The 23278-nt window shown below is 40.7% G+C and overlaps 3 protein-coding genes across 3 annotated transcripts; 1 reads left to right on the forward strand and 2 right to left on the reverse strand.

Moving 5' to 3' along the window:
* Positions 1-7191, reverse strand: tmem47 (transmembrane protein 47). Its single transcript, XM_062423443.1, has 3 exons — positions 6752-7191; positions 1975-2115; positions 1-1696 (listed from the first exon to the last, which is right to left on the reverse strand). Exons 1-3 carry the CDS (start codon positions 6975-6977, stop codon positions 1518-1520), a joined length of 546 nt encoding a protein of 181 aa, XP_062279427.1. The 5' UTR covers positions 6978-7191; the 3' UTR covers positions 1-1517.
* Positions 7192-10933: 3742 nt separating this feature from the next.
* On the forward strand, positions 10934-17642 carry prrg1 (proline rich Gla (G-carboxyglutamic acid) 1). Its single transcript, XM_062423444.1, has 4 exons — positions 10934-10994; positions 11972-12012; positions 12895-13055; positions 13984-17642. Exons 2-4 carry the CDS (start codon positions 12003-12005, stop codon positions 14446-14448), a joined length of 636 nt encoding a protein of 211 aa, XP_062279428.1. The 5' UTR covers positions 10934-10994; positions 11972-12002; the 3' UTR covers positions 14449-17642.
* An 840-nt stretch (positions 17643-18482) lies between these two features.
* On the reverse strand, positions 18483-23153 carry cpox (coproporphyrinogen oxidase). The gene is made up of 7 exons (XM_062423445.1): positions 22482-23153; positions 22152-22295; positions 21730-21840; positions 21466-21607; positions 20571-20789; positions 19186-19290; positions 18483-19085 (listed from the first exon to the last, which is right to left on the reverse strand). Exons 1-7 carry the CDS (start codon positions 23041-23043, stop codon positions 19001-19003), a joined length of 1368 nt encoding a protein of 455 aa, XP_062279429.1. The 5' UTR covers positions 23044-23153; the 3' UTR covers positions 18483-19000.
* Between the last annotated feature and the right edge of the window lie 125 nt (positions 23154-23278).

Consider the following 23278-nt stretch of genomic DNA (forward strand, 5'->3'; position numbering starts at 1 on the left):
TGAACCAAACACAATTCTTTTTTCTCTCAGTACATGTTTATTATGTCAATAATTAAACCAGTGGGATTCAGAAACACAGCAGAGAAATGGTAGTGGCATGTACACACTTGCTCACTTTCACTAAAAGAAGGAATTGGAGAAGTTTCTGACCACCTTGAATGAGGTTTGAGATGAATGTCATTACCAGATCTGCACAAATCTCACCTCTCATGACCACACCGTCTTCCTTCTGGTTTAAAATGTTCCAGTTTCAACTTGATTGGTGCTGCAGTCTTCATCACACTACTCATGCACAGCACATCTGGCATTTCTTCTAGTGTTGTATCATGGCACTTAGCTTTGATGCAGAAACTAAGAATTTCTCAATAACTATAGTGATTGTTGCACTACAGTCTCTCCATGTTGGAAAAACATTCTTAATGGTGCCTACTCTACTGGGAGCATTTCCTGCACAGTGGAAAGATAAGGAGGCATCACATGAGGAGGTGCGAGCACATGCTGGGTGGTATGATCATGCAAACATGTGCACTCTCAGCAGATATGGTCATTTGCCATCTTCCTTCCCACTGGCCTGCTTTGAATGACTATTACTTTATTATGCTTACTGCACATACTTACATATAATACATCTTTATCAAAAAGCAGGTATAACTTGCTGCAGGTTTACATTAGTGGCCGAAGGATTAACCACTGAATACGAGTGAAAGACGTGCTACTCATTAACCAGTACATGTTCCTCTCACCAGTATGATATCATTTGGAAGGTGCCTGTGGAATGTTTTTACTGTCTTACTCTTGTTTATTACCAGTACCACCCTTTTAATAGATTAAAAATGGCACAGGAGAAAATAAAGCCACTGTAGCTTTCACACATCTATTTCACTCTACTGGAGTAAGAAGTTGCCGTTGTGGTGTATCTGTGGAAATGTGGTGTGTTGTATTTCCTTATGTGCGCCCTGTTTGCCGCAGGGTGACTCACTTTGTCATCCTCAGGATATCACTTCAAAAGGACATTTTCCTCCCTGGATCCGTTAATTCCCCGATTGGCCCGAGTTCATATCCTTGTTTGTCTTCTCTGCTCTGCTCGGCTAATTAGTCCACCTTTTGGTATGGTGTCAGTGGATCCATCTGTTCCCTCTAGATTTTCTGCCGAAATCTAAGACCTACGAGAGTACCACTTAAAGGGGACGCAGACTTATCTGACTGGTGGCATTCTCTCCCAAATTAAACTGCCTGGTGTCTTTTTTGTAGCCTGGTAAGCTGCCAAGACTCTGTTGCCACTAAGATAGCATGTGGCTTCAGTCCAGTGAGTAAGGATAGAGAGTCTTTGACATAATGTGTTCACAGTATCAAATGTAAGAGTTTGTTTCCAGCCCTGAAACTAACAATAAGCATTTGTTTTTCCTATTTTTTTCTAATCTGTGGTTGTGAATTGTGTAACAGACAGAACGTCCCTATTGCTGAGAGGACACTGGTAAAATGGAAAGTCCCGTATTTCTCTTCTTGTCTCACATATCTTAGTAGTAGTCTTCATAGTTCTTGGGGTTCAGGCAGTAGAGGATGGCTCCTCCGAAAGAGAAGATGGTGGATCCCCATGCCAGGCCATAGCCCCAGTTAAACTCGTGGTACACTCTCAGACTGACCGTCTCTATGAACTTGATGGGGAACAGGACCAAGCTGCACACCTGAAGCACCACTGCAGAGGAGAAATGAGCAAAGAGCAGGTACTAATGTAAACAAAGTGAGGAAAATGTAGATAGAAATATCTCGTAGTTCACAAAAAATGAAATGAAGCTGATGCAAGTCCACAAAAAGCCTATTTTTTTTTTTTTTTTTAATTTTTAATGGATTTTATTGCCATGGATCTTTTTGCCAAAAAAAACAAACAGCCTGACCTATTCTTAAAAAGGATTTTATAACACTTCCCAGTTATTCCCCCCCACCTGTTTCTTCCACTAAGACAGCATCACTTACCTGCAGTAAAGAGCATGATCGCCACAGGCTTGTAGCAGCGACTCCTGGAGCCGAAGCAGAGGGACACCAGAGCCACGAGAAAGGAGAGCTGGGTGAGGGCTGCCCCCCCCAACAGCAGGGCCAGCGTGGCGATCTGCCAGTCTGAGACAAACACACACAGGGACAGAGAAGAGGGGAGGGGGTGAGGCAGGAAAGGCATGAAATCACACAGAGATAGAGAGTGACATACAGTAGGTAGCTAAAAAGAGGTTACTCAGCCACTGACAGGAGGGAGGAAAATGTAGAGGGGTAAAAGAGAGAGGGCAGATTGGTGAGCCAGCTACACTAACACTGACATGCTCAATCTCATACAAGAGAAAAATCCACCAACTAAGGTTATGGTGAATCACCGCAGTGTAAACACAAACTATTTGTGGTTCAGAGGATGAGAAGCTGTCCATGGATCATAATGTTTTGATGTGAGTGACTGCTAAATATGTCACTTCCTGCCACAACAAAAGAGACAGCCAGAAGGACATAGACAGATTAACATTTATCAATATACTTGTACTTACCATATTCTACTTACTTCCACCACCTCTTTCTTATGTTTATATTTAAATATTAATGGCTGTCTTGTATCTCTTTATTTTATCATCAGTATATAAACAATTGCATTGTTTTTGTTTGTCTTAAAAAGTCTAATTGAAATTACACCAAAACTAACTTGTATGGGCTTATATTATATTTATACTGATTTTATTGTATTAATTTATTTCATTACCTAATTTATTTTATAAACTAATACAGTTTTGCACATTATTTTTGTGAATTTCATTCCTTAATATGTCTATCACAATTGCTGCAATTGTGCTTTGGCAACATGTCAAACATCATGCCGATAAAGCCTACTGAACTGAATTGAACTGACTTGACTGAAGAAAAATGTGAGCAATGCAGTTAAAAACACTCGAATTGAGAAACAAACAAATGCCTGGCTACGCACAGATTTCAGCGGTTCAGTAATGGATCCCAAACGCAGCAGAAAGGCAAAGTGATTCTGTGAGGTGACTCGGATAATGAGTATCCCTCCCTCTTGGCTGATGCCAGCTCAGCAGCATTCTCAGCATTTCATTCAGATTCACTCCAAAAACACTCGACTGGAAATAGCCACCGTCTCAATCTCGCTTCCTATCCTTGTTGGAATGCCAAAGTGGGAACAAAAAAGGGAAGGCAGCTTGTAAATGTGTAGACAAACTACACATGTGTAGTGTAGTTTGTGTGTTTGCCAAAAAGAGTAAAACACTATAGTGGGGAGTTTTGTTTGGTTGTGCAAAATAATAAATAAATGTCAGATTTTTTCAGAGACTTAATTAACCATAGACGCACTATATGTTATTGTTTAGAGATTTACAGGATTTCTTACATAACGTTACTGTGTACAGACGGAAACAGGAGGTCTATATGTAAACAGGCAGAGGATATTATGATGAGGCATTTGATTACACAGGAGGAAATAATTTAAAGTACAGTGGGTGGAAAAAAACTAAATAACATCAAAGCATAAAGGGGATTGAGCTCACATCAGTGATTCAATATCAGAGTGGGTGGAAGTTCATGTTGAAAGAGTTCAATTTGAGTATGTTTTGTCTTATTTTTATAGCAAGTACACACAGAGGCCAGGAAATAAAAGAATTGCTAAGAATATTTCATCTCAATCGAAGCAGAAAATCATTAAAACATTCACCAGCAGGGAGAAAGTGATGGAGTATAAGCTGCTTAAAATACAGTTTTCACTCTTGTTGGAGGGAAACTTTATTCAAGGGGCCAAGCAGCTCAAATATAAACAAACATCAACTACTTTTGACCAAATATGGTTCAGGATTTAGAGTTTAAAAATGGGTCCTGTCACCACAGGATGTTGGAAAGAGCCCATGAAAAGCAGAGCACCCGTTCCCTCCGGCCTCCAGCTTGCACAACATGAGGCCCCCCTTAAAGTCTGACCCCTGACTTTCTCTCCTGCAGCCTCATTGGCTGCCTCTCAGCAAAGAGCCACAGTGACTTGACCTGTTGTCAAAGCTCATCGCTGGTGAGATATCGTCTCTGGGTCAGTTCAGTGCCTTCAGCCTAACTGACACTGCAGCAGCAGCGATCGAAAGCCTTATCAGTGCGCTCATGAAACAGCAGGATGCAGAAAAGTCCTCTCATCTCAGATTTGGAACAGACCCTGTAACGCTGTGCAAGAAACACAGCCAGAGTTGGAGTGCTTAAAGGCTTGACGAGCAGGAAGTGCCAAACTATTAATCTGAGCCTCGCATGATGACAGATGGAAAAGCAGATACAGTACATAAGATCAAATCTGAGCATTAATTATGGTCCCCCATGTTAATCGAAAAAATTCTTCAGGGCCCCAATTCTGCTTCTTTGTCTGAGACAATGGTGGAAGATCTGTGTCACAGAAGAGCCTCGAGTATTTCTCCCACTGTCACACACATTCATTCTCACTCCACTGGGCAGCAGGATGGAGACCTGTAGGAAGCGGGAAGATGTTCAACCAGAGGTCACCGGTTCAAGCCGTGCTGTCAGTGAGCGAGACACTGAACCAACACCGTGCTGCAACCTCTCTCAAAAAGAAGCAAATCACCTAAAAACAGGATCGACACTGTCTTGCATTATTAATACACTTTGCCATCACTGCGTCTGACTGAGCTGGACTTGCTCACACACTGGCTCCACATTAGTCTCCTCATCTCACACCTACCTGACATCCACACACACTGCTCTTGCACAGCCGCTCAACATTCCTAAGCTTGTGTTAAGACTGTATGTTTTATACTTGACCTTTGACCCTGTGCATAAGTGTGTGTGTGAGAGAGAAACAGAAAGAGAGGGGGCGTTACCACATGTGCCTGTACTTACTTATTTCAAACACTTCATGAGCGTAACAAGGTAATATTTCATGTCTACTTTCTAATTAGCACTGCATATCACACACACACACACACACACACACACACACACACACACACACACACACACACACACACACACACACACACACACACATATGCAGGCCTTGCAGAACCAGCTCAAAACATCTGAGCGGCCAGCTGGTGTTTCAAACTAACAGGATTTATTTAATGCCCAGAGCATGACACTGAGGAAATATTGGGGGGCTGGAGAGGGGGGTTAGAAAGTGATTACTGGGACTCAAATCAATAAGCCCAGCCAAGCACAAGCTGGAGGAAATGGGCAGTTTGCTGTGTGCATTTACTGTGGTATGCTGCTGCTGCCGCTGCTGCTGGGACCTGACATGCTCAGAGACTACATGTCTTTATATGGCACCAAAGTGCACTTTGTCTGCACTGACAGAGGAGGATCGGGGCCAGCATGACCCACAGTTACTCATCTCTCAGGCAGAAAGAAAACATTTTGTTGGACTAACAAAAACACTATTCACCTCTCAGCAGACAGGAGGAGGAGCATACACACAAACACACACACACACACACACAAATGGGGGAAATTATAGTTATAGGTGTGTAGTGTGGGATAAGCCTACAGTACATATGCTTTACCGACTATTTACATTAGCAGAACATAGTTTAGACAACTCACAGCCTGACAAATTTACACATTAAGTGCTAAACATAAAAATAACAATGCAAACCCATAAAAGGCCCTGCAGTGAGTATTACCTTTAAAAAGCTGAGAACGTTTTGTTTTTTCGGTTATTTTTGTGGCTATAGTTGGTCATGTGTGTGCTGGACTGGATTATATTCTTACATGTTTCTGTTATTTTGTCCATTTTACAATCCAGTGTAACTAAATAAAGCAATACCACAAACTGTGGCCTAAAAACCAACCAGAGTTGAGTCAGTCTCAATAAAAAAAAGGAACAGTATAGATTTAGTTGTTAAAATATAGACCAAAAAAAACGCTTCCCTTAGTGTTCATAGAGTTGTCTCACAGTTCAACCACCCCTAACCCTTATCTCCAAATGACCAGCTGCAGTGGAAATATGAAATGCTTCCAACAACAACAAAAAAAAACGTTAATGTTAGGACTCCATGAAGAAGTCTCCTTAATAGAGAAAATCAGCATTTCTGGGGTGCTTTACTTGTTTCCCTGGTTACTAATCTCCAGGCATCTGGATCTCTGGGGAGCTCTCTGCTCTGAGTTGCCCTCACTCCTTGGTCGGTGAAGAAACCCACACAAAGGCTCATTTTGTGAGCAACAAAGGCCAAATGAAACCCCAGCTGGACCGCTCCTGGCGAGGCAGGATTCCCACATCATTCAGTGGTTCACAGGATAAATGTTTAAGGAAAAAAACGTTGACTAGCCTTAACATAAAAAGGTGTCTTATTCATCAGATTTTGAAACTCAATGATAAACTTTTTCTATATTTCCCACTTGGAAAGCAGCAACGTGCAGCACATTGTTCACCTCTCTTATTTCATGAAGAAATTTTCTGCAATTTAAATTAACCAGGCAATAGCTAATTATAAAGTAATTAACATTTAGCACTCTCTTGGGTGATGTTTTATAATTCTCACCCTCAGAACAGATTGGTTCAGCAAAATATTATCTGCAGGGACTCTTTGTTGTCCCTGGGCGCTTTGCATCAGACTTTCATTTGAATATGAATGCAGGCGTCTGTCTGCAGCCCTAATTCTTCCATTTCCAGGGTGATACATCTCTGAAACTACAACACCCAAGTGGTTTTAAAACTTCCCAAACAACATGGTGGCGCATCACCCCATCAGAGTGTGAACAGGCGCATGAGCGAGTCTCTCACCGGTGGTCAGCGTGCTGTTGCAGGACCACGCCACGGAGCTGACGGGCTTCCAGCAGGACATCCACAGGGACAGGTAGTACTGGTCGTCCGCCGTGACCCATGCCTGGCTCAGCACGGCCCCGACATCCAGGCACAGGGCGAGAAACACGCACACCAGTCCCACCAACTTCAGGGGCGTCAACGCCGACACCCGGACCTCCTCTGTGCCACTCACGGATGAAGCCATAGCCTGTCTAAAGTATTTTACTTTTTAAAAACAAAACAAAAAAAGAGAAGAGGGACATTTGTGTGGTAATGGAATGTTATTTGTCGTTCTTCAAGTCCATAAAATGCGTCAGGTTTATGTTGTCATTGCCTCCCCTGTCCGTGCAGGATGGGGAGCCGCCGCTCACTCCGGGTTCTGAGTCGCTGCTGCCTCTGCTGCAGACCCGGCGCTCTGCTGACGGGACCCGGCTGAGGATCACTGAAATAACACGGTGCTGGTGATGCACCTGCTGGGTCCTAGTGCCTAGATACACTCCCACATACACAGTCAGTGTCTCTCTCTCTCTCTCTCTCTCTCTCTCTCTCTCTCTCTCTCTCTCTCTCTCTCTCTCTCTCTCTCTCTCTCTCTCTCTCTCTCTCTCTCTCTCTCTCTCTCACTCCTTGATTTCACTGATGTGGGAGGAAAAAAAGAAAGAATGATGATTCCTTAACTGGTAAATAGGCTCAATACTCCAATATAATAGACAAGAACTTTGCATTTAGAGGAGAGGTTTTCAAAGTGGGAGGTGGGCCTCCCCAAGGGGGCTCCAAACAGTGTTTAAGGAGGCTCAGTGAATGGAAGTGAAAAGATATTACATTAGCCTAAATATGTGATTTGGATAAAGAGATAGTTCAGAGATACAATACTTTTGGATAATTTTAATTATGTAACACAGCAATAAAAGGCTATATTGGCTCAATTGTTAAGTGTCTATGGGATCAAATAGCGTAATCATGATCGCATAGCCATCCAGGAATTGAGCAAAACTAAAGTAAACTAAAATGGCGCCTTTTTCCAAGCTTCGTCTGGGAGGAGGCCCACAGTTTCAGACTTTGAAAACCCTTGATTTGAGAAAACATTTTTTTTTATTATATAAAATTATGATATAAAATGTATTTTTAAATATTGAGGACTGATGTATGGGTCTCTGTCAGTGGATACTTTGGTATATAAAAACAGTGCAATAGTGACAGTCTTTAAATTGCCATGGTAAATTGTGAATGTGCAAAATGCTGTTTCAAAAGTTTTGCAGCTTAGTCTGGGGAAAAAAATATAAACCTTATCTTGAATATAGCCCAAATGCATTGATCATATATCAGTATTGGTCATGAAAACCCTAACAGTAGGATCATCCGGCTCACAGCCACCATGAGGTGAAACATCCACAAATAAAAATGTGTTGTCAGACGGGTCATTTATAATTTAACTTTAGCCTTTTAACTACATCACTGCTTTGCTCTTGCGACGAACATTCTTCTTTTTCTCTTCAGGTTACATTTTGTTGAACACCACATTTTCTGTCTTACACACGCACACGCACACACACACAAACCTTTTGCTGAGGGAGGCTTACAGTGCTCATTTCTTCCCTAATTGAACTTAGCTAATTCTTTGTCCTTAGGGTGAGTCTCGGAATTAATTCATATTAATTAACACATAGCCACATGAACTCGCACACACAATCTTATGAAAATACACACACACACTCACAAACTAGTCAGTTTTGAGGAAAATTTACTTCATGACGACATTTTAATAGAAAGGCAATTTTGATCAACATCTGTGTTAGAATCCTTGTTCATTTATGTTAATTGAAGTAAAAGGTTGTACTGGCATTGCTGTAAAGAGGTCACCTGATAAATTCAAGACAAGTTTCAGGGAGCTGCTGTAATTTGAATATCATACACCAAATAGATTTGTATTATATACACTACAGTTTAGATTTTGCTGTGTGTGTGTTTTTCAGTTAAATGAGTGTAGGTCGTCTGTTCCTGGCGGCAAAGTCTTTCAACATCCATACTGATGATTACAGATTGTAATCAGTGGAGACTCTGTGGTAAACAGGAACACACAGACCTGATTTAACCACATGACAACAAAACTAATCAGTGTTACTATAACTTTACTGCTGTGGAGTTGCAGTACATTTGACTGTATGTGTAAGGCACAAAATGTCAGTGCTGAGGTTGAAATTTCGAAATTGACTGACACAGAACATTAGGCGAAAGAGAAACCACCAAGAAACTAATTGATAACTTGTGTCTCTTCCTCAGCCATCAATAACTGGCCAGCAGTGCATCACAGCTGATTAGCTGACGAGAGCAAGATACACAATTACTCTAAACAGGTGTGGAGAAATCTGAGGCAATACAACTGAAATATATCTATATTGTATAATATAATAAATTACTTTTTTGTTAATGTCAATCCCAACAAACTAGGATTAGAAACTGAATGTAATTTTAACTGCACAACTTGCTACTATTAATACTACCATTATTGATTACATTGCTGCACTACGTGGCTAATACTTATCAACTCACAGGATATACTTGTTAAAACCGTAACAGCAAGTAGTCACAATAACAACAGAAAATATGATGTATTACATATATGATATAATTCAGTCTGATATATGCAGTTTTGGCATTTTGTCAATATTACTGCGGAGGTCAATTGTACTCTAAAATGTGAAAATTACAAACATGAATACTTGTTCATGCAGGTAAAAACAAGAAAATGAAAAATATGATCGTGATCATTTGGATTTAAATCTCAATCGAACAATAGAAATAACATTTGTTGGAAATATACCATTATTTTGCAGAAAAAGGAAAGATAGAAAAATAATCTCTTTCATAACCCCATCTATTTTTATTTTAAGATTCCGATTTAAGAGATTCATGTATGTTTACTTGCTGATATTATGCGCACAGTTTAAATGAATGATTGGAAAGTAAAGAGTGGCATTTGGTTTTCACACTTGCAGAATAAACTCTTCGCATTTTATTTAATTTTTAACCTTTCAATTTTGAAAAGGTTATTATTATCTTATACTAAGCATTAAGACCTCATGTCAAGGCTCTGATTTCTAGGATCATTTGAATTGCTTTATTTTCAGTCAATGTATCAGTCTAACAATGAAAACTGAGCAGCCTTGTGAACTGCTAACAGTAATCTAACACAATAATGATTAACCCAAATCATAAGCGAAGTGATACTATTATTACTACATATACATACTAGATGTTTACTACTACTACTACATACTACATATGGGTTGCAGTGTTAGGGAGTAACTACTTACTTACTTTAATTACAAAATAAATGTAACTGGGTTACTGAGAAAAAAATTGTAAATAAATTACAGTTACTTTCACTTTCGTTTCAGTTTAAAAATATTTAATATGTTATGGAATACTATACTGTTTTTAATTCTTTGAAATCAATTTAAAAAAAAGAAAAAATTAAGTAAATCATGACGTGGACCTTATTTGGAGCAAACATGGGCTTAAATGGTGTCATAGTACCAACTAAGCCCATGCCAGACTTTTGACTTTTTTCATAAAATATCTTTATTTTATATTAAAAAATCTACATGAACTAATGAATACATTTTCAAATGAGAGATAACTTTCAATTATATATATATATATATAAAAAAGATCTCCCTTATAAATCATGTCAGTATCCGTGGGCTTAATGGGTATACTTACCCTAACAGCTGAAAACATTCGTTAGAAAATTAGAAAAGTAATCAGGAAGTATTCAAAATCCAATAAGTTACACTACTTCAATTTAGTAATTGAAATAGTTAAATTACTTATTACATTTTAAAGAGGGTAACTAGTAACTTGTAACCTAGTACATTTCCAAATTAACCTTCCCAAATTTGGTGAGTTGTCATTATTGTGGCCAGTATCTGCTGATCCCTAGACTATCCCTTTAACTCAAGCGGGTGGCATAGTTCATTGGTTGGTGCTTAAATTGGAGCAGATGTGGGGACGATTTCTCACGAACCTATCGCGAGATGTGTAACCGAATCTAGGACTTAGCCAAACAACACTCGCGAGAGTTCGTCCCTCGGAATGACCCACTAGTGCGTTCACTGGACCACTGTAAGCAAACAGTGCAGTGCGCCTGCGCAGGGTGCATAGCAACACTCGAGCAGCGGAGGGGACGAGGGATCGTTTATGCGCAATTTGGGGACCAAAAAACGTAAGCTAAAGTCTATTTCTATGATATCATAAGATTTCGACACGAAATACAAACGTATTATTTAGCTGGGGCCTTTCTGTCGACGTCTGTGCCAGGATATACGACCGTTTGAGTAATGCCTGGCTTGTTAAATCGCATCTGTAGCTGGAAGCGCACTGATCCTACAAATCATCCCCGCTTGTCAGGTCATTACATGGGGCTCTAACCAGCCAACATATTCCCATGGACGAGAGTAGTCTGTTAACAGCCGTAGTGAAGATAACAATATTTTAGTTTGTGGTCTTTTTTGTGCTGTCTCGGGTCATTTGTGTAACGGGGCGGCGGCGCTTTGTTAGTGATGTTTCCCCTGCTGGTGGCGATCTATTTTTGGTAGCTACGATCAGGATTCCCGTGAGTTAACACATCCATGTGTACCACTGGCCAGCAGCCGCCATTGGTCACTGACACTTTAGTCAAGGATGTCTCATGATCACAACGCGACAACGCCCTTTAACTCCTGACCGTAAAAACAATATTATTATCCACTATTTCGATTGTAATCGTTGAATTCTTCTCAACATGAAGGAAAAATCTGACAAAGGGGCATGATGCTTTCATGCCATACTATTGTCCAGCTTTCTACTCCTATCAACTACAGAGGTTGAGGGGGATTTCCCTGAATTGAATTATGTTATTATGTGATTTGACTCATATCAGATACTCTGTCCAGTACCAGGTGGTTATAATAGTTCTTGAAAATATGTGGCATGACCTCCGTTTTCAGTCACATTCACTTATTAGGTCATTTTTGCAGTGTAGGACTCCTAAGATCCAACATTAATGTTCACTGGCTCTTATGCTGCTTTAAATAACTGCTTATCTAAAGAGAGAAACAACGGAAGAGGTGTAGTGTTTAAGAGGGGGGCATAGTTAATTATTGTCTGACTTGTATCAGCAAGTTCAAAGCTGTACATTTATGTATGTTTGGTTTTCTACAGATAATACACCCCAAACAGACTTGCAGGAATCATGGGGAGTGGTAAGTTTCCTGACAGAGTACGCTTTCTTGTATCCCACAGGCACAGACATTCACATGAGCCTAATCACTCAAATTTCTTCAGACAACCCTTATCCAATTTCTTGTCTTTGTTTGCTTTTGTGTTGACTTTCAACAGTTTATTACACACAACGTAATCAGTTAAATCTGACTATTTAGGTTTCTTCTGTTGTTTTAAGCACACACAATCCCTTTTCTTTCATGTTTTCCTACATTTTGCCCCTAATTAATTTGTGCTTTTCTAGTCTTGCCCTGATCCCATCCCTGAATTTATGAGCCACACATGCGCCATAACTTGTAAGCACAGTAGCACATTAGTCATTCCCAGGGCATGTTGTGGCATCTTGTGCACAGTTTCTGCCGAAAAGTTTATGTTCTCATACTGGATGTGTAAAACAGAGGGCTGTAGTGTCTCTCTAAGTTCATTCCTCTAGTTTGTCTTATGTGGCCCAGGGATGGATGCCTAAATCAAAGGAGCTTTTGTTTTTATGCAGAAATGTGGGCACTGGGCAGCGCTCGGCTCTGCTCCACTGCCTTTGTTTCAGTCCCCACCTCACTCCCTCTCCCTTTTTTGTTTTTTTCGGCATCTCTTTCTTTTTTTTTCTTTCTCGTGCCTCACTCTTCTGTCTTTCAATACACTCTTTGCTTAATTTCTTCCCCCTTTTGCTTCCTCTTCCCTGCTGTTCCGCTTACTGACTCATTTCCACTTTCCCATTTTTCCTGTCTCTGCTTGTTATTTTAATTCATGCTTTTCTTTTCTCTCACACATCTCTCAATCTTACATCCTCACCCCCTCTCTGTCCTTGTCTTTGTCTCCCTTGTTCCCTCTGAAACTCCACTGACCGCCTATCGTCTTCCTCCCAGTGTTCCTGCCGGCGGACGCGGCCCACTCGGTGCTGCGACGGCTGCGCAGGGCCAACTTCATGCTGGAGGAGATGAAGCAGGGCAGCATCCAGAGAGAGTGCAGAGAGGAGATCTGCACCTACGAGGAGGCCCGAGAGGCTTTCGAGAATGACGAGAAGACGGTAAGGGGACGAGAGACACATCAAATCGGATATATAATTCATCCTCTCCCGAAGACTAAAAAAACCCACTGAAGAGCAGAAAAGTAGAACACATTAAAACACCTGCCACATATTGTGTATGGCTACATGTGTGCACCCTCATTAACTGCCTAAAGGGATAGTTCACACTTTTGGACACGCAGTGATATAAATAACTCAACAGCAATAGTTTTTTGTACAGTGCTATTAACTTCAACAGCGGGTCACATTTTCACAGATTTCCCGTCAGTGTATGGTCAGATAAAAATTCATTTTCAAATTCAATCATTAAACACATACATTTCAAGCAACAACAAAACAATTATCCACTGGGTAGTACAGAAAAATAAGTTATCTTTCTGCTGCTTAATTCTTCTTTTGATCTAACCGTCACTGGCTGAAAATCTCTGAGCAATCCACAAATCAATATTATTACTGCTAAGTAACTCATACCAGGCGCCTTATGTTTAAAAAAATCTAAACTATCCTCCTCCAGCGCTGTTTTCTGGGGTTCATTTGTCCAGTAATGAAATCCTATGCCAAGAATGGTAGCTTGCAGAATGTGGGTGTTTTTTCAGGAAGTGATGATTATCAGCAGGAAGAACAGCCGAGTGCATGCAAGGGAGGGAGCCGTATTTGTAACAATTGTGAGAGGCTGGAGAGAAAGGTCACGTAGATGTTCGTGTAACAGTCATGTGGTCGCTTTTTGTCCGGGCTCTGTTGTCTCATGCCTTTGTGTTGCAGTAATCCAGATAAAAAGTATTCATAGTGGACACTGTTTGTACTGTGGCTTTGGAAACAATTTTGTACCATAATATTTACACTGAATGGAGTTTAGTTTTATATTGAAGGAAATATTTGTGATCTCGTAATGGTTTTGACAACATGTGTGTCTGTGCTCTGGCTGCAGATGCGATTCTGGGAAGAGTACGTGCGGGAGATTAGTCCATCTGGAGGGCTGGAGACGGTGGTTGGCGGAGTTCACTCTCTCTACCTGATTGTGCCATTGCTGCTGGTCGTGCTCATCATCGCCGCCGTCGCCATCACTGTGTGGCGTTGCCAGTCCCGCAAACGCTCACAGCGCAGCCCCAGCCTGGGACACTCACATCATGACCACGTCCTGTCGGTGGTCTCTATGGACCATTGGGGGAGGGATTACCACCACGGTGACCAATCAGAACTCAGCGTCCACAGCAGCCCCGCTTATCCAGGCTCAGAGGTCACATCAGGAAGAGGGAGCGCCGGTGACCCTCCACCATCTTATGAGGAGGCTGTGGGCCACGCTGACGTACACATAGAGACGGAGCCACCTCCACAGTATGACGATATAGTCAACGCCAGCGCGACTGGTGTCAACGGTGGCCATGGGAAGTAAACCTGTCTTTCACTACGACCCCAACTAAAGCCCTAACCAACACTAAGACCATCTTATTGTTTAGCAACACTACTGTTGTGCTATCACCAGCCTTCCCCATTCAACACACACAGAAACACTACTATCTGTCTGGTTAATGGACTAATGCAACCTTTGCCAGAGCCAGCGCTGTTGAAATTTGCACTAACATTTCCTCAATGAGGTGAAGTGGAAGGAGCAGGAAGGAGCAAATTATATGGCAATACCAAAACCAACAAACACCTCAACTGAATTGAAGTTGCATTTATGCTATCACACTTTAGAAAATCATTTAACTCAGTAGACATAACAAGTGGTGCATGTTGCGTAAAGAAGAAAACTGGGTTCATATTGCCATTATGAAGGACAGCTAAGTGTATATGAAGGTTGGACTGATGCTTTATTTAAGGCTAGTGCCAATCTTTTTAGAGTTGAGTGGCCAATATTGGATATTTTGTACCTACTAATTATATCTTTAAAGCTGGAGTGTGGGACTTACACATAAATGAACGTCTGTTACATTCAAGCCTTTGCCAAACGAGTTCTCATAATACTGAGTAACTTAACTGTTTTTAAATCTGGTGTGACTTTCCTGCTCTTGTGCAACGGTAGTGATGTGTTTTACATCAAGTAGTGATGATTGGTTTCCTCAGATCTTCGGAGGAATTACGTCATGTTTGGCATCCTGAACTATTAGGGGTGTCACGATTCTCAAAATCCTCGATTAGATTTTAAGGTCTCAATCCTTTTTTTGGAGTCCTTTTAGCACAGATGCCTATGCCATTTTTAGACTAATCATGAGTGATATAATCTCCATCAGTTGTTTGCAATGTACCACACTAAGGCCCTACTGTTAAAATTAAATAATTTATTAGCAATGTAACAATAACTTGTTTCAGCAGTCAGTTGGAAACTTACTGTAAACAAAAGAATCATGTAGTGACCCTTTTGTAACTGCAGTGTGCACTCCTCGATTCACATCCTCGATTCCTCCTTTGATTTCGAAGGTCGAGATTGTGACATCTTTTCGATTGATATTCGATTTACAATCGAGATCGTGACACCCCTATGAACTATCTAGATGGTTGTTTGGTTGTGGGGCATCTTTGTCTTTATCAAGGTATACTATAAGCTGTTGTAATTGTCGCTGTAGGACGGTTTATATGTCACTTTATTAAGTTTTAATAATTTTTCAGGTGAGAAAGGTACTATTTATTTAGATTCCCAATATGTGGTCAGTTTTTCCAGTTAACTTTTCCAATTAACAGCTGGTCGGTATGTCTTAAAGTACGTGTCAACAGTGTTTTTGTAATTACTCTCACTGCCAGAAGGGGGAGACAAAAGGTCTGCACTGCAGGTTTAAATTTGAGCTTTTTGTTATCAAGTTATTTACTGTTTTCACTAAAATTTTTATAATAATTTTGCATGTGTTTTGAGAAACCTTTACTTTACAAGATTCAGAAACAGCATTTAGACCACAGAACAACAAATCCAGTGATACAAAGACCAAACTAATTAAAACTGCATTAAGTGATTTTTATTTGTGCCACTAATAGGCAGAAAGAATCAAAAACATTGAAAATCCGCCTTATTATTTGTTATGCTAACCTGCTAGCAAACAATTATCTACTCGTACATTCAGCAAACAGAGCTACGTGAGCATTCCTCTTGTTTCATCCCATAGTTTGTGACCAACTGACTAGTCTGTGTTCAATATTTACTTGTTAACTCTGGTGTGGTTGACCAACCCTTCGAAAAATACCAGGGTCTTTGGCTTGCTTACATGCTAACATTTCATGGCTTGGCTTAGTGTGTTAACTGTGAATGGCGCGCTGCCCAGTTTTATATTTGGGGTTAAAGGGAGCAGGATCTATACAGTAAACGTTTGGGCCAAAGAACCAAAATATAGTGAGTCAAAAATGTTGTAACTGCAGTTTGGTGTTCATTTTCAGTACGTTGGACACTACTAATGAGCATTCTGCATTATAATCATTAATTCAGTTTGTTGATATCAGAAATGTCACTTAATGCAGGTTTAAATAGTGTTGCCAAACTAATGCATCAGTCCAGCTTCAGTATACACTTATGAATGTTTTGGACTTTAAGATAAGGCCACCACTAGTTGTGACAGGGGGCACTGAAATGGGTTTTGTGTATGTGTGTCATATGTGCTTCTGTTTTGGTAATGCATGCAGCTTGGTCTGAACACACAAGGTTGGATCTGGCTCTGCAGTGTCTGTTGATAGTCAGCGCTCGCTGGCCCACATCCACCTCTGGGCCGTTGACTGTTGCAAAGAGCCTGCTTTAACTGTGAAAATCTTTCCCTACTCTTTGCCCTAAAGCTAACATAACTGTGTTGGATATAAGTTCAGAGTCTGCCTGGTGTGCTACTTCCACTGACGATTCTTCAAATAGGTTTGCAGCTACCTACTCTATAAATGTACGTTTAGGAGTGACTTGGCCAGGAATGTGGGACAGAAAGCAATAGAGACAGAAGCTTTAGGAAGAGTTATCCGGGGTGGGAGATTCTGTATTTAACGCCACTATGGATAGAGTCCATGTTTAGCATGTGTGATGTACCTGTATATAAATATGTATAGTGTGGGTAAAAGTAAGTAACGGTGAGATTGTTTTTTGCTGCATAGGAATGCAGTGAATGCATTGATTCTAATGTAACTATAATAGGTCATGAATAAATGAAGGCACTTTGTGTTGAAGCTCAAAAGAGCTGTTAAATGAAAACACAGGAGTCTGGTTTGACGTCTTTAGCGTCACTCTCAGCAATAACGATGTCAATTTTCTGGAAGAAAAAAGTGCTCGTACTCCATATGCAATGTTGCATACACTCTAAAAACCAAATATACATCTAATGTTCACTGACACTGATAAATGTCTCACATGTCCTTTCTACACCTCACAGACTCTGAGCACTGATTATTCTACTCTTTTGTGAGTTGACCTTTGAACCTCAGCACTTGCTATGACCTTGAACTGGGTTGTGCTGGTAGGGGTAGCCATTTTGTTTAGGTTTGTTGTTGTACTGTAACTTACAGAGCCCCCTTTTTACAATGCCTTATCAAACAAACAAAATGTTATATAACATTAAATGCAAGGGAACTTGTTATAAATCCTTGATATGTGCAGAAGCTTGAATTAATTTGTAATAAAACATTTAAAATGTCCTACGTGGTTCCATAATTACGTTCAGTCTTCAGAACGTGATACAGTGTGTGAGAGTTTTCCAAAGTTCTCCAGTTGCCTGCTGTACTCACCCAAACCATCATTTCACACATGTATGATACAATGCAGAGCCTCATTCACAGAGCGAATTACAGGTAAATGTGGAAAATGTTGCACAAGAAATTGAGAATGAAGCCATAAAGTAGGGGCTTGGATTTGAGTAGTTATTTGGACTTTAAATGAAGTGAAACAAACAGCAGATATGTGATTCAAAGTGGGCAAACAAGTCAGAAAAGGGAAGTTTTAGGTTATATTAGGGTCAAAGATATTAAACAATTTACTGTAATGTGATTAACATACACATTAGTACCTTGGCTGGTACTCAGGATATATTCATTATACTCAGCATTTTCATGGAATATGAGAAAATCTACCAATTTACCATTACCACTCTGCTGGATTTAGCTTCTCCATCTCATCTCTGATACTAGCAAACATGAGCAACATTACAATTGATCTGTATTTCAGTGTGTTGATCATCAATACACAAATTATATAGTTACTACTGTATAACTGACCATAATAAAAACATGGCAGAGAATGATCAGCAACCTTTATGGTTTACATGCCACATATTTCATAAATTATGTTTCAAAACCTTTCTTCTAGCAGCCACCTGGCCTTTGATTCACACACAGCCTCTCTGTGGAACGTGATCCAAAATCCAACTATTGTTAATTGCTGTTTAAACAAACCAGGAGGTGATTCATCAACCACAAGTCAGCGACCTACCGCAGTGTAAATTAGGCTAGATGGGGAACACTTTCATATTTAGCTTGGATCGTCAAAGAAAACTTTATTGTTGTGAGCAAATGCACTGAAACATCAAGACCAGAATTATTACCCTTTGATACCAGTGGTGGAACACACACACACACACCATCGCTCAATGTGTTCCATTTTCCCTTTCAGTCCTCAGTCAAGACAGCTTCAAACAGATAAATGCACATTTATCCCAGGGGTAGAAAAAAAGGTCCAACTAGTGTTTGACACAAACACTTAAAATAAAGGAGCACATCAATTTGAGAAGTAGGTACAACATCTACCTCTTCAGTTACATTATTTGGTTTTGCTTTACTTTGCCAGGCAGTCCGTAACGGCACAAAGCCCAGTCATAAGTATAACAATACAATGTCTCATGATCAGTGTGATTAAGTGTTAACAAGGCTCATTTGACAAATCAGTAAACAGGGTACAGAGAAAAGTGGCGCAGATAAAAACACAGGTCATACCATTATAAAACAACAATTTCCTGATATGTCCACATTGACGTGTAAAACTGTGTACATTGTCGTCACACCCACTCCTTTGGGTTTCGTAACACCTCCAACATCTCAGCCTCCAGGGTACCTTCGGCAGGCTCATGCATGTACTCCCACCTGAGGATGACGGGCGAGTTTGTTACCAAGCAACAACAGACAGCTCATTGCTGATGTACAAAAGCAGCACTACCACTGCTTGAAAATGGTGTTGGCTTACCTGGCAGTGAGGGGGAGGGACATGAGGATGCTCTCAATTCTGGAGCCAGGTGTGGCCAAGCCAAACTTTACTCCCCTGTCATACACCAGGTTGAACTCCACATACCTACAACACAAACACACAAAACCTACTGTAGATTTATGATAGACTAGGTGGACACTGTTAATATCGGTTGATCCATTTATTGGTCCCCAGCACCAAGTGGTTTGCACTTATTCAAGTACAGTATGAAAATTAACCAGATTTTAAAAATTGCTTGAGATATATACAATACAGCATATTGAGTAATTAAAAAAAAACGTATTTTCATGATTAATCTTCTGGTTAGCTTCTTGATGAATATTTTGTCTATACAATATCAGAAAATTGTGAAAAATGCTCATCATAATGTCTTACTGACATCATCAAAATCCAAATCCAAAAATGAAATTCTGTTTACCATCATTATGGCACAGAAAAACTTTAAATTTAAACTTGACATTTGAGAGGCTGTACCAGTAAATGCGTGTAATTTTTACTTTAAAAAATGACAGACACAATTATTTGACTATCAAAATGAGTGCAGATTAGGTTTCTGTTGATTGACTAACATATTAATGCAATTTATTCATCTTTATTTTTTGTAAAAGTTATTTTGCACAATAAAGTTTTGTGAAAAAAAAAGTTATGTTTTCACTGCACAAAAATCTTCCACATTGGTGTATTTTCAGTATGTGCTGATGAACAGCTCTGATATAGTAGTCATGGCTGCAGTGCATCAATTGTACTTAACTGGTATCAAATCCACATTATCCTATGTCCATCTTTGTGTACTGTTTTACCTCCAGGATTGTCACATGCACAAACTAACCTGAAAGACTGTCAAACCAACTGTTAAGATGCATAAGGACACAACTTTAACATTAATGAGTTTACTGCCAATTATCTTCCTCACATTGACTCTAGTCCAACCTCTTCTTTCTCCTACCTCACACTTCATACCACCCATCCAATCATTCTCAGAATTTCTGGCTCGCAATCAAACTTCCTCCCATTCATAAACTAGCTCTTTTTTCTTAATTCTGTTCTGTTAATCTCCCACCAGATGACTCAAGACTCCCAGCTGGGGTAGGAAATGGTGCCAGGATCTATTTTGGCTTTGGATCACACAGTCTACTGTAGAGTCTTTGTCTGCACCAGAACTTTCAATAATCCATTCTGCATCTCTTACATTAATTATTTATCTTCACAGTTGATTTGGCCGTAACTTTTTAAAGTCAGTTTGATAAATAGCTGAAAGCATGGGACTGATTGAACTAAAATGGGCTAAACAAGAAAAAATTTGCCCTGTAAAAACTAACAGCCACCGGTTCTTTTGTGAATCAAACCTTATATCATACACTCACCTGCCTCGTCGTACCTGCTGCCAGTCTTTTTCCTCAGCGGTAAAGGTGTCTTTAAGGTGTTTGTTTACTATTGGTATGTAGCAGGGCACCACAGTGCGGGCACAGCTCTTAACAAAGCTGAACACCTCCTCCTGACCGGGGCCGTCCAGGTCATCAAAGAAGATCCCTCCAATACCCCGAGTCTCTCCTCTGTGCGGGATGTAGAAGTATCTGTCACACCTAGACAACAACAGAGTTGGATTTAAAAATTATTTTGTTTCCCTGACAAGGTGTCGGTTTGGTTAACAATGGAAGATTAAACTGTGAAAACACTGGAGAGCAAAATATGCACTACATGAACTACATTAGTTACTAGTGGCTCGTTCTGTATCGACCAATTCTGAGCTACTGATACCACATTATAATATTTTAAATTTAAATAGGTTAGATAACATATTCATAATTATATAGCATCCACATTTATTAAACTTTATTAAAGAATGTAGTTTGCACTGCCACTTTAACATTCCCTCATGTCTCATTTAGTCAGTCCTCCACAAAACTAATTCATAACCAAAGAATGTACAATTAGATTGAGATACATTCACAGTAGGAAATAAACTACTTTTGTGTTCCCTCTCAATCAATTTTGAATTAGCAAAATACACTTATGATAACCCTAACCCTAACCCTACATCAGATAAACCGCACCCATCCTTTCATATCCCCTGTGGTCATTCACTGGCCTACGTCATGGCTCAACGTTTTTTCTGCAACTGCAGATATTGGCAGACACTTTCTCTTATCACCATCATGCAGTAAGGATACACCCATTGTATTCCACACACAAACACACAGAAATCAGGCCTACGGATGCGTACGTGCCTAAATACAAGACCTGTAATTGTATCAGTACCATTTCTTGAAGTTGCTGTAGTACTGCGGATGGTGCTTGTCACAGGCCTCCTTCAGCGTGTTGTGGAAGTGAAATGCATCTCCTTTGTTGATATAAATTGGAGTCAGATCTGTTCCTCCCCCAAACCACCACTGCTTAGAGCCTGGAAAACACACACACACACGAAAGAAGGAAACAAGGCTTATCATTCATTCATGTACTCAATAGTGTCATCGACACCCAGACACAATTGCTGACGTCAAGTACTGACAATCACACACTCACCATCTTCCTCCTCTATTTCAAAGTATCTGTAATTGAAGTGCACTGTGGGGATGTGGGGGTTCTTGGGATGGATGACAGAGCTCACCCCCATGGCACAGAATGGCAACTTTCCTGAGACAAAACACAGAGGAAAATGTGAAAGTTCAAACACACACAGTCCAAACATTTTCACACACTCAGTTAGAGCATTTTGTAACAAACTCAAACAGTGAACATTGATTTGTAAAGTGCAAAGTAAGACATAACCCTTAGTAGATGCAACAATAAATGAACATCTGTGTGAGTACCAAGTTCTGTGTAAATGGACTGCTGGATCCATGATGTGTGTAGCCCAACTCTTAATATGTAGGTCACCACAACTCTGGTCATAAATTATTGTAAGGTTTAAGCCTGCATACAAATATCAGGTTCACAAAACTCACCATCTTTCCCTTTGAGGACTTTCCCTCGGCTCCTCATCTGTTTGGCAGCCTCTTCTGTCAGGTACCCAGACACCACTGACACATTGACTCCCGCCTTCTCAAACACCTTTCCATCCTGCATCACACAGCTGATTCCTCCACCACCTCACACACACACAAAGGGAATACATTATAGATGAACTGCTCTGCTTCATGGCAATACAGCATTTTTGACAGTTTATGACTGAATTTTTGCATGTATCTGACCATGTTGTTCTCAGGACAGGAAACATGCAGCATACTTTAAATTGCGTTACATGGAGCATCTCACTGGTACTATAAAATCCTCACCTTCTTTCCTCTCCCACCGGTCCACCTTAAACCTCCCACCATCCACCTTCTCCAAGGCTCTGCAGAAGTCCGCCTGCGTCTCCATGATCAGCATCTCCATCTTCGTGCACATCTCACCTTTCCTCCTCTGCAGGACATTGACGTCCGTGACTGGAGGAGACATGAGCCCTTTGCATTTTTCCAAGATATCGCCCTCTTCCTCCTCCACGGTTTGGGGTATTTTCTTTGCCATTTCAGCACGCTGGAAGTGGCTAGCGTTTGCCAAAAATCCCGCTACAGCCGCAGCAGCTGTTACAGCTGCAGCTCCACAAAGCGCCAAGGCCCCTCTTCTGATCCGTCCAGCTGCGGCTCTGCCTGCGGTCCCATGGGACATGAATCGCACGCCGGTACCCCTAGAAAACCATCTCGTTCCTGTAAGCAACGTCAACGACGTGCTGTGAATGGAGCATGACGGCAAGTGTGACTGTCCTGCACTAGCAAGTCCCTTTAAATGTGAAATGAAACATCGCCTCGACGTAACCTGAGCCGTTTTGTTAAATGAGCAAAGGATGATGGTGGCCATTTGTCGGAAAAATCACTGGCTGTGTCCTAGGTGTGTGGCGGCCGTTTGAAGATAACACAGTTTACTAACTACTCAAAACATTATCACAAGTTGTGCGTACGTGCTATCAGTCGCGCTTCCACTCGGTAGTTTTCGAGGCCACTCGGGAAATGTCGTTCCCTGTCATCAGCGGCGCTTTGTTCGTCAAGCGGTGGAAATCTACAGTGAACTTCAAGTCCCAGAATGCAGTGCGCCG

This window comes from Scomber scombrus, chromosome 8 (assembly GCF_963691925.1).
Source record: "Scomber scombrus chromosome 8, fScoSco1.1, whole genome shotgun sequence".
Classification (NCBI taxonomy): Eukaryota; Metazoa; Chordata; class Actinopteri; order Scombriformes; family Scombridae; genus Scomber; species Scomber scombrus.

What these genes read in the sequence shown, in the direction of transcription:
- tmem47 (XM_062423443.1), bottom strand. Translation starts at nt 6,977, where the DNA reads ATGGCTTCATCCGTGAGTGGCACAGAGGAGGTCCGGGTGTCGGCGTTG. An exon ending in CAACAGCACGCTGACCACCG is followed by an intron (nt 2,116 to 6,751) that starts GTGAGAGACTCG and finishes TGTTTGTCTCAG; the next exon opens with ACTGGCAGATCGCCACGCTG. An exon ending in GATCATGCTCTTTACTGCAG is followed by an intron (nt 1,697 to 1,974) that starts GTAAGTGATGCT and finishes TCTCCTCTGCAG; the next exon opens with TGGTGCTTCAGGTGTGCAGC.
- prrg1 (XM_062423444.1), top strand. An exon ending in TCGAGAATGACGAGAAGACG is followed by an intron (nt 13,056 to 13,983) that starts GTAAGGGGACGA and finishes CTCTGGCTGCAG; the next exon opens with ATGCGATTCTGGGAAGAGTA.
- cpox (XM_062423445.1), bottom strand. Translation starts at nt 23,043, where the DNA reads ATGGCCACCATCATCCTTTGCTCATTTAACAAAACGGCTCAGGTTACG. An exon ending in CCGGTGGGAGAGGAAAGAAG is followed by an intron (nt 22,296 to 22,481) that starts GTGAGGATTTTA and finishes TGTGTGTGTGAG; the next exon opens with GTGGTGGAGGAATCAGCTGT. An exon ending in AGTCCTCAAAGGGAAAGATG is followed by an intron (nt 21,841 to 22,151) that starts GTGAGTTTTGTG and finishes GTTTTGTCTCAG; the next exon opens with GAAAGTTGCCATTCTGTGCC.